At 38.3% G+C, this 12,046-nt stretch overlaps 1 protein-coding gene across 18 annotated transcripts in view; it reads right to left on the minus strand.

Annotated features, from left to right (window-relative positions):
* The window catches only part of MAP2 (microtubule associated protein 2), a 335,176-nt gene that overhangs the window by 64,714 nt on the left and 258,416 nt on the right, over window positions 1–12,046 (minus strand). For 14 of the 18 annotated variants that reach the window (XM_054044057.1, XM_054044056.1, XM_054044053.1 and 11 more), the window contains 2 exons: window positions 9,038–9,151; window positions 7,250–7,327 (listed from right to left, as the gene is read on the minus strand). In XM_054044057.1, the coding sequence (XP_053900032.1) occupies window positions 7,250–7,327; window positions 9,038–9,151 (192 nt within the window). The remainder of the gene's footprint in view (window positions 1–7,249; window positions 7,328–9,037; window positions 9,152–12,046) is intronic. The other 4 variants (XM_054044059.1, XM_054044054.1, XM_054044055.1 and 1 more) reach the window with 1 other exon arrangement.

Below are 12,046 nucleotides of genomic sequence, written 5' to 3' on the forward strand. Positions count from 1 at the left end.
CATGTGACTTGGAGCTGCAGCTACTACCTCAGTGTATGATATGCAACTACAGTCACATAAGGGGAACATTGGGGAAGAAATATCATTGCATATTATGGTGTGGACAAAGAGAAACCTCTGAAGATAATGCCAGGCTGCTGTTTTTTAGAGAGGGCTGATATATTTTCTTCTTACTAAAAAAGATACTTTGTGTGTGTGTATGTATCTAGCTATCTAGATATATATATAGATATATCTCTATATATATATACATATGCACACACAAAGTATCTTTTTTTAAAAATGTGTGTGTGTGTGTATACACACACACACACACACACACATTTTTAAAACAGGAAATTATTATTATGACCTAGTTCTTCCATATATCTGTGGGTGGATTATTAGTAGCATCATCCTGGTCATAATAATAAAATGTGGTGGTTTCCATTTATAATTGCTCATGGCTCTTTTGTGGCAAGTACTAGGTAGTTTTAAATAAATCTTCTTCAGGCTTTAGTATCCTAGTCAGTCATTTGGCTTAAGATCCTTAGCTCATTTGTAGATTTCAATCTGGCTAATAATGGTGATCTATATTTAAAATTCTTGAATATTTTTGCAGATACATGTATGAATAGAATAGAAAAAAACTTATATGTAAAAACTTTGTCATTCCACCTGCACTTCATTTAGAATTATAGGCTCTAATTCTCCAGATACTTACTTACCTGCTTAAGCACTGGCAGGATTGGGGATTTAGATTCTGAGCAAGGTTTCCAATGTCTTTCCTTGTCTCCAGAAACTTATATTTTGCAGCTATCTATATTAATTTTCCAAGCACATATTTTTGTAACGTAAAATGCCTAACTTGGTGCAGTTGAAGAATCTCTTTTCTAGTAAACATTTTAGGCACTAAACAATGCATTCAAGTGCAGGATTAATTTTACAGGACACCATGAGAACCCAACCTGTTATTTTCAGTGAGGTATTTTTTGCTTTCTGCAGCAAAGTAGTAGCAACTGACTTGCAATAGAATGATATTTATTCCTTCCTGCTGCTTATTCACTCACAATGGGAGGACAAACTATTCATTGATCACAATACCGTTAGTTCCAATCTGCAGCATTTTGCATCTGAAAGGAAGATTATCCAAGGTTAAGATTCAGTGGCATACTGTATTATATAACTGTCCACAATATAACGTCCGGTTATTTGCATCCTGCGGAGTCTCTGTTGAGGTGACTATATCTATCTGTCTGTCTGTCTGTATCCCACAGAGTTTGCTTTAAATGGACCATTTTAACACATATTCTTTCATCAGGGCAAATAGGTTACCAGAGAGTTAAAAATTAACAGTAGGGTAAAATATTTAGGATTATTTTGCTGCTGATTCTTCTAAATTTATTTCCTACTAATAAATTACTCTGAATATGCCAAATGTTGTAAGACTCTGCAAGTATCTATGACTTAACCAACTGGAAGGTTTACATTCAGGTGGCCCAAATTCACTTCTGCTGTAAGTCTATTGAGTTACACCCAGGATGAATATGGTGCAAGATGCCTATCTGACTTTAAAGGCTGCTCTTTTTGAAACTGCCCACTACCTTGAAGAAAAAATCTGAACTACCTTCAGGAAAAGCAACTTTCCAAAGAAACATTGCTTCAACCAATCAAAACATCAGCTGTGATGGTGGGCAGTGCTACTTGCTTGGAAAACTACTTTCTGAAGTGGTGATGCTAACTCTGTGCCATGGTAACTTCAAAAGACGATATACGGATAGCACAATAAGTAAAAGGAGCTCAAATCTAAGCTTCCAGTATGATGGGAGCTAATGATGATTCTAGGTTTCTGTAGTATTCAAATGATATAAAGAAGAAATACGTTTGATGTCTTTACAAAGGCTTATTTGCTGCTAATGAACACTACTGTGATGTGTGTATTAATTTAACTGCTAAGCCAGTTAATTCACTCTGTATTTCCAGTTCATTTTATTATATTGATTAAAGTCTCAATTCAAGAAAGCATCATTATTCAGGAATGTAGTTAAGCACATGCTTAAGTCTGAATTGAAGTCAAGTTAAAGTTAAGCATGTGCTTAACTGCTTGTCTTACCTTAACAGGTATAGATTTAAGTGAATGCTTAGGTGCTTTCCTGAATCGGGGCCTGCTTGGGTATAACAAAAAAACTAATTGGTTATCATAGAATATCAGGGTTGGAAGGGATCTCAGGAGGTCATCTAGTCCAACCCCCTGCTCAATGCAGGACCAATCCCCAGACAGATTTTTGCCCCCAGATCCCTAAATAGCCCCCTCAAGGATTGAACTCACAACGCTGGGTTTAGCAGGCCAATGCTCAAACCACTGACCTATCCCTCCCCCTGTTATTATGCAAGGTAACTAAAATTTCACTGCTGTAACAATTGATGTTCAAACCAGCAAACTCGATAAAGGGCATAGAGCCAACTAGAGGAAATGTCAAATTACCAGAGATTTGCATCTATATTTCAGTAATATTTGTTGAAGTATTTTTCAGTAACAAATACAATCAGTAAAATATTCAGATAATGTTTTGCTATTACGTTCTCCTGAATCACAAGATAGATTCTGAGAAGGTAGAAACGAGATTACATTCTAGTGATAAGAAACTGATAGAGGGAAGTGACTGACATTGCTAAAACGGAGTATGTTAGTTATTGGCCTCTCAGAGTTGGTAAGACAACTCCCACCTGTTCATGCTCTCTGTATGTGTGTATATATATCTCCTCAATATATGTTCCATTCTATATGCATCCGAAGAAGTGGGCTGTAGTCCACAAAAGCTTATGCTCTAATAAATTTGTTAGTCTCTAAGGTGCCACAAGTACTCCTGTTCTTTATGTTAGTTATGTGATTTTAGATTACAGGCTGGGATGTTAGGGACCCAACTCGCATTGAATTTTGATGGAAGATGATTGCCTAACTTTGACAATACCAGCCATCAGTCTTTATGGCAGAGGTTCTCAAACAATGATTCATGTATCACAGGTGGTACACAGAGCACTTCCTGGTAGTCCAAAGAAAGCTGGCTGGTCACATGGCGATGGCTCCTCCTCCTTGTACCTAACAGGTAAAATGCTTGAAAAGGCATCAAAAATACATTAAAGGGTGAGTTTGTCAAAAACGCTCAGCATGAGTTTGACTTCACTCCCACTGAAGTCATTGGTAAAATTCCCATGGAAGCAGTTAGGTCAATGCTGAGCACTGCTGAAAATCCCCTTACCAAACACTTTCCTAATATTATTTTTCTATGTAAGCAATCGCTGTCGTTACCATATAGGGATGTTACATAATCACGAATGGGAAGGGAAATGGCCTGCATGACCACAGATTAGTGTGGGTGGGAATGGTCCAGGTGACAATCTGTCTGTTAAGCATAAAGAAGACAGAGAACACCTACTTTATAGGTTGTTAACTGGTTATAGGCAAGAAAATACAGGCCCTGCTTAGAGTCTGTCTGAAATATTAATGGAACTGAAGGAGACAACAGAGTAATGGTCCTGGCTCATATGTATTATTTTGTTGCTACCATTTTATTAAGGTCCATCATGTCTATATTGTTGGTTTTGTTTTTTAGTTTTTGTTTTTTGGTAGATCCGTATTGTTTATTCATAACAGCTTTATCACACAATTTCTTAAGAAGGGAAATAATGTCTTTAAATGCTAATATGATTTATTCGCCTCCTTCTTTATTTCTACAACAAAAATGTAATCTTTATTATTTTTGTCCCTTCTAAACCTGCTCAGGCAAAAAAAGGCTCAGGCAAAAAGATTATGTATTTTAAAGTCTATGATAGAATTTTTTTACACAAAGACTAATTCAGTTTTAGCTTCTGGGTATCTTTTGAAAATACCTTTTAAAAAGTCATTTTTAACTGGAAATAATCGCTGTTTACAGCACTTGGTTCCTTTCAATTTGTAAAATATACTTATTTGGTTTAAAAAAGCTTATCCCAAAATACATACTTTAAAATGTAAGCTAGTCTATCAAAGACATTTAGATTCATTTTTTACATAGGACAATGGAATTAGGGGCCAATCTTACAAAGATCTGAGCACAGAAACTGCCATGTTGGGAATACAAAGCAGAAGCAGCACTGTTTGTCCAGAGCCATTTGATAAAACGATAAGACAGCACTTGGGAAAATTTCAACTCCTGGAAAAAAAATCACATTACAATATTTGCAATCACCAAAATAATTTCAATAAGAGCAAATTAGTTATCTTACCTCCAGCAGCACTGCAAAGAGACCTGCTCATCTGAACGTTTGTCTGTGGCTGAATGAAAGAATCAAACCTACATTCACTGACTCTTTTCTCTCCTGAAATGTATTTGACCCAGAAATCTCTCTCCCTTCCTCTTTTCTCTTTCCTTCTTCTTCTTCTTTTTTTTTTTAATTTGTGTTTGCTGCATGGCTGGCCACATCTACCTTTGTCATGTCTACAACAGTGATTTCCACCCTGGTAGGACTGAAGGAAATCTCTTTTGGTCTCAAAGCAATGCAAGGCACTGACAACAGCACTGGTAAAACATTCAAGAGGAAAACAACAACAATGAAAAGGAAAACTTAGGTATTTATACAGAACTACCAGATGGGTTCACCTTTTTTGTTCAACAGCTTCAGAACTGGATTAAATTCTGTAAATACCACTGCATTACACAGAGCAGACAGACAGACAGACACAAAAAGGTACACACTGACAACTGAGTAGCATGAGGGGCTGAGGGTTTAAACAGGTATTGTACACACTGGGTCAAATCTTGCAGTCTTTACGCATGCAAAGTTCCCACTAAGGTCAATAGGAGCTTTTCCTGACTAACTATTGCAGGATTTGGCTTATTAGCAGTTAACGTTATCAGGCTATCCTGACTCCAAGCAACAAAAGTTTAATATAGCTTCCAATTATAAGGCCTTGATCAGGTGAAAAAGGGATTTGCTGAATCAAGGCCTAATTCACTGAAAGAAGCACAAGACAATATTAACCAGAGCTGTTTGAAACTTTTCAAATTTCGATGAAAAACTAGACAAAATTTTTGGTGACAATTTTTACTAACATTTCCTTTGTTTTTTCAACTAACTCTAATATGAACCCCCCAAGAGCCAAACATAAAAGAGGAGCTTACAGCACTTTGGAACTCTTTGGCCATCAGTGACTGAGGAACTACAGTACAGGAGCTCTGTCAATGTTTCCCTTATAAACCTGTATTTGCAGGAGGTTATAAATAAGTCCAATGAAGTTTGCTCTCATACTGAAAGTTAGTAGAAAAGTTTATCATAGAAACATTTTTTTAAATCCAACCTTTAAACCAAACAACATGAATGCTGTAAAAACTATCATACTTAGCAAGTATATAATACATTACATCTTCCAGCCACTCTACAATCATTGACCCTAAAGTCCTCACAACACCCCTGTGAGGTGGGCAAGCAAGCATTATTATCTCATTTTTACATATGAGGAAAGAGAAACACAAAGAAGTTAAGTGACTTTCTGAGTCATTTGCAGAGCTGGAAACTGCTCAGTCTATTAGGCCAAAGAGATGTCTACTGTTCTGTCACTTCTTTGCATTGATACAACAAAATGGCTTCCATTTAAAAGACATTTGGCAAGTGATTATAACATTCTGTCAATTAATCAATTTTGCTACAGTATAAAACCCGCAAAGTAATAAGCAATAATACGGTTAGTGAAAACACTGTGCAAACCCAAGGTAAAGGGATCTTAAAATTAGTCTCAAGCAGATCAACAACCCCTTCATTCTGTTTCTAAAAATCAAAAAGCACACCCTGAACAGTAAGATAATCAAATAAATCAGCACAAAAAGAGCAATGAAATCATCAAAATGCCCCTAGCAATCCTAAAAATCTTTGCCAGTGTAGTACTGGTTTCCATTTTTTTTCTGAGTGGTTTTATTTGATTACCATTACCTTTGAGTAGACATTGTAATATTTGCTCAACAACAGGAATGTGAATGTTACGATAATAATGACAAAGAAATCAAAGTTTGCATATTGGTTACTGCACAAGCCAAGTAAGTATTTTCAATACAAAGTACCCAAGGATGTGACATTTGTCAATGTATTCAGGAGATGGACTGACCCAAAACGCAGGGATATCAGGTATAAAAAAAGTGTCTCGTTGCAGGACGTCATGGTAAACTGAGAGCTAGCACATATTGGGACATCACATAAAAAATACACATTTCCAACACTAGTGCAGGATAAATCACACACAGTATGTACTCAACAGACAGTAATAGCTTATTTCTATGACACATTAATTTTCAAGATATTTATTTTTAAAAAACAAGAAGGAAGGTGACACATGAAAACTATATTCATACTATAATGATAATGTCAAATGGCTGATTTAGCTCACAAAGACAAGGGAATTCATAGGGCCGAATTTTTCTCTCAGATCTATATGGTAGGGCTCAGCAGTAACGTTCTGCTCTTCCTCTGTCGATGTTAATGGGAGACTCAGACACCCAGACCCTGATTCAGCAGTCTGCCTCTATTCATCAAAACACATAACCATGGGCTTAATGTTAGGCATGTGACTTCAATGGGATTTAAGCACATGCTTCAAGTTAAGCACATGATTACATGCTTTCTGAATTGTGGCTTCAGGGACAGCAGAATGTGGACATTATTGGGTTACTGACGTTGAGTACTACTGTGTGGATCAGAAAGTATAATTTGCTTGAAGAGTAGAATTTCACTTTGGCACCTTGGTACAGAATCCCCATATACACCAAGGCACAGAAATGTGAATTAAAGCTGGAAAGCAGAAAGAATAATCGAACTCTGAATCTCCTTGCTTGTATGGACTTGGATTGTGAAACAACATTAATGCTGGTTAATTTCCAACTAAACACATCTTAACAGACTGTAGTAATCAATATTTAACACCACATTCTAGGCTCACACTTGGGAAGTCTCACTATTTAGACATCTTGGCTTGTAATATCTATTAATAATTATTGTTCATATATATATATATGTCTGTGTATTTATTTTTGCTTACTTCCAATTATCCCTGTGTATATGTATATATCTCATTTGTGTGTTACAGTCACTTTGCAGATGGCACTTCATTGCTGGGGAATGCTTACTCTTTAAGCTGAAGCTAGCAGGAAGTATTTCCATTTACTACTTCCCCCACCTCTTCGTACGAGCATTTGTTCCCTTCCTCGATAGATATACTCTGAAATGTCCAGGGGACCCTTACCTTCTGCCAGTGTTCCAGTCTGTTCTGAGGCTGGTGATGGAGGCGGGGAAGGAGGCAGATTAGCTGATTCTTCAACTGCTAGAGATTGAACAATGCAAATGAGAAAATGAGATACAGCAATTAATTCCTGTGAAACCATTAGATGCTGAGTACAAGCTGAAATTCCGGCCTGTTCGGAGAATACTTAAATGGAGGTTGTGCCTAATAGATTTTCAGATATACTCCCTTTTTCAATGTATTATTTTAAACCTATAATGAAAGGAAAACATTTCCTATCAGGTGCCCTGCCTTACGTTCAAGAGTCTGGTCCCAGGGTACAACAAAATGAAATAAAATAAAAAAAAAAAATTATCAGTCCTTTGTGTTTGTGTCCCATCTGCTAGCCAGATCAATACTATTGTTCATTCATGATTTTGAGAAAGCTTCATTCACAAACCTAGGATGGCAACATATTTAAATCAGTGAGATTTTAAAGATTCAGTTCGATCAGATGAAAAAGGGATAAATAGGCACCCAATCCCAAGCTTAGTTTACCTTTGGGTAGCTGGACAAACAGCACTTTGCTGGGTTCTTACATTATTACAACCTGGGTATTTTTTTTGTTTCTGCTGGGTTCAGGGCTAGCTGCATAATATATGCAAATGTTCCTTGTCAAAGTATGAAAGGTACCAACTAGAAGCATCACCAAGGAAGGAAAACAAGTCGATGGGGAACTTCTGTCAGCCACCTGATCATGGTATTTCATCAGAGGAAGGCGCTATATTGAAGCCTAATCTAAGGTTTTAGATTAATTCCCAATTAAGGGTCTTATCCTGTTCCCACTGAAGTCAGAGGAAGTTTTGTCAATGGTTTCAGTAGCAGCAAGATTAAGCCCTAAACAAGGTATCTCTCAGGTATACTCAGATTCTTCATCTGATTTCACAGAAATAGTTTTGAGAATTTCTTCAAAGTTAGTACTGGGATCTATCAGGTTTTTTTAAACTTTATGCCATAGTATTTCCTGGGCTGCAAATGATTCCAGCAAGCAACTAGGTCTCAATTTATGATTTAGGGCGTGATCCCCAGACCAATGAAATCAATGGAAAGCCTTTCATTGACTTCAATGGATATTGGACCAAACCTAGGTGCCTTGAATACTTCCTCTTGAGACTGGCTTTTTGATCCCAATGCAGATCATACAACCACATTTAAATAACTCACAGATGTACTTTCGTACCTATAGGCGCTGTAACAGAAATCATTGCAAACACATACATTGTTTCTCAGAGTATGTTGAAGAATGTCTCAACACCCAGGCTGTGTAATTAGTTCTGCCCTCACTTAGGCCCAACTCAGCAAAGGAGTTAAGTGTGCGCTTAAATTCCATAGATCTCAATAGGACTTAAGCAAATGCTTAAAGTCAAGCCTGTGTTAAGTATTTTTGCTGAATTAGGGACTTTCAGGCAAAATTGCACCTCAGTTAACGAGCCACTATCATAATAAACACAATAATAACAATAACGGTCGAAGTTGCTCAGAGAATGTAACGCAGACCTGGTGGGAGATGGACTAGTGAAGATAGGGTCAGCGAGGCAGTCAAAGGTGCATGATAAATTGGGGAAATGTGACATTTTATTTATTATCTGCTTACAAAATTTATCCCAGGGTTCTACAATTTATCCATGACTATCAGCACCACCTTTGTGATCTACATGCATTATATATTGTGACCTGATATTAATAATTATATTCATATACAGCTGCACACACAGAGATACCTTCCCCACTCTTGCAAATGCCTTGTTTTACCTAAAGGTAATGGTCCAGGCTGATCTTTGTGCCGGGCTTCTTTTTCCTGTTCACCTTTCAGGACTGCTACAGCTTCAGCTGTTACTACTTGGACTATCCTTGCAGACACTTCCTCTGTGATAGTAGCAAAATTAACAAAACAAAAACGGTGCGTTAATAAGAGATTTTTAAAAAAACGAAATTGAGTCTGGCTAAAACTTTCAGAGTCAGACTCATTCAGATTTTTTAAAAATTTATTTTCTTTCAAATATTTAGGGAAATCATTAGAAATGAAATTAAAGGACCAGATTTGCAAAAGATCTCAAGCCCCAGCACTCCTATTCTTCTCAGAGGGAACTGCTGGGTGTTGAAAATCTGTCCCTGAATCTGTAAATGTAAAAGTAATTTTGAATCTTACTCCTTGGAGCAAGGACAGTATAAGACATCACTGCTTAATCACTGCTTCTCATTTTTGGTATGGGAGATATATGCAGTAATTGCAGAACTTTAAAGTGAGAATTTATTAACTGTCTAGGAAGATTTTTCATGTGCAATTTTGCGACCATGGCATTTTCCAAACATGGCCAGGATGACAAGCTGAGATGGATTTTCTGGCATCTAATATATTGAGTTATTTCTATTTTTACAAGTGCTTTGGATTGTATTTTTCCTTCATTAGCATACAGTTAGTATGCATTCAGGGCACTGCACCTGAAGACATTGAAGGGTATGCTGAGGAGGGACTTAAGAAAGAAGGGCCAATGACATTTCAACAACATTAAGATGTATACTTTATCCGCCTCACCTTTTTCAGGGCTGCACCATGCAGGCAACTCTACATTTGAATCACAGATCTGAGAGCATGCAAATGTATTCCATGTGATACCACTGTCGGGGATGACGGAGGTTCATAGCAATGTGTTTGAGGTGCAGACTTTGCCTCCTGACCACTCAGTTGTGCCATCGAAGCTCAGCCAAAACTAAGGGCCTATACTGCCCCCGGAAGAGCAGAGCTGCTGCTGCACCCCTTGATGAAATGCTGCATGCTACGTGGACTCGTGTGGAGGGGTGCTGAGGTGGGGCCATGACCCAACTTCTCCCCATCTCCTTTGGAATGCTGTCTGCCCCTGGGGGAGTAGGGAGTGAGGAGTCACTGCGCTCTCCTTAGTGCTAGGAATGCAATTGTTCCTGGTCCTTACATGGGCTGGAAATGTTCCCTACACCCTTCTTCCCATCTCTTTAATGCGGCCAACATGACCCTGATTTACGGACTGATCCAACGCCCAGTGAAGTCAACAGACGTCTTTCCACTTCAAAGGGTTTTGGATCAGAACCTTATTCCACTATGAACGCTCATACAGTTACACATAAGGCACATTCGTTTTGGTTGAACGGCCGATGCTATCACAGGATGAAGATCACCGAAGAGAAATTAGTTGGGTACTTTTCAAGCACAGCATCTGTTGCTTTGTACAACACAGCAACAAGGAAATAGCGAAGAAATCCGTTCAGTGCAATTTACAGCCTGGACGTTTCCTTTTTGCTTTTAATTATTGAGTAGGGGATTTTCAAGCCATCTCGGGGATTTGGGTGCCCGATTCCTATTCAACTGAAGAGGAACTGGGCCTACAAATTCTCATGCAGCTTTGAAAATACCACACTCAAGTCACTTTAATACATGCAAAAACTTCTCCCATTTGTAACTTAGTGCCTTTAGATGGACTGCATGAGACTTTCACATCTGGTAAAAATGTGGCCTGGAGGACGGTACGCTATTACCCAATGAATTTACATAAGAACATAAGAACGGCCACACTGGGTCAGACCAAAGCTCCATCTAGCCCAATATCCTGTCTTCTGACATGGCCAATGCCTGGTGCCCCAGAGGGAATGAACAGAACAGGTAATCATCAAGTGATCTACCCCCTGTCGCCCACTCCCAGCTTCCATCAAACAGTCTAGGGACACCATCCCTGGCCATCCTGGCTAATAGCCATTGATGGACCTGTCCTCCGTGAAATTATCTAGTTCTTTTTTGAACCCTGTCATAGTCTTGGCCTTCACAACATCCTCAGGCAAAGAGTTTCACAGGTTGACTGTGCGTTGTGTGAATAAATACTTCCTTTTGTTTATTTTAAATCTGCTGCCTATTAATTAATTTAGTGCTAATATGCATGAAGATTTTATAATACTTCTTAGGCTAATGGCCCAACACTGAAATGGCAACTGCAAATGCAGCTGCAGGATTCAGGCCTAAATTTGTAAAGGATTTGTTAAAGGCTGTCTTATGATAACTCTTACACACAGTGAATAGCACCTTACTCCACGTGGAGTCCTATTGAGGTCAATGGGACTATCCATGGAGTTAATACTACTGACCGTGAGTACGGATATCTCAAACCCGGCCTTAGGGGTACAGTGGGATGTAATCAGGCATGCAACTACATATGGAAATAGCCAGGAAGATCTGCCTAGTTGCCATTTTAGGTCCTTAGGGCCAGATTTTAAAGGTATTTAGGCACCTAAATCTCACTTAAATAAATGAGAGTTAGGTGCCTACATATGTTTAAAAATCTGGCCTTTAATGAAATAGCTAATTGATAGTACATGCATCCAATTGCAGAACCATTTACAAAATAAGTAAACCATTATGTTTCCTGCCATGCAGCCCCTCCATACTTGGGAGGAGCTCCCATAAATATCTGCAAAACTAACTCATTATCCTCCTTCAAAACCCTCCTTGAAACTTGACTTTGCCACGTGAGGCCTACAAAATATTTGAGAATGATTTGGCTTCTCGTGTGCTGACCAATATTGTCTCATTGTTTCTTTGTACTTCCCCATCTGTCTCTATCCAGCTGTTTCCTCTTGTCTTATACATAGATTGTAAATAGTTTGGGACAGGGACTGTCTTTTTGTTCTGTGTTAGTACAGTAGCTAGCACAGTGGGGTCATGGTTCCTGACTGGGGCTTCCAGCTGTGACTGAAATACAATCAATCAATAAAATAAAATTCTGAGAACAGTTGTGG

The sequence above is a fragment of the Malaclemys terrapin genome, chromosome 11, assembly GCF_027887155.1.
Source record: "Malaclemys terrapin pileata isolate rMalTer1 chromosome 11, rMalTer1.hap1, whole genome shotgun sequence".
NCBI lineage: Eukaryota > Metazoa > Chordata > Testudines > Emydidae > Malaclemys > Malaclemys terrapin.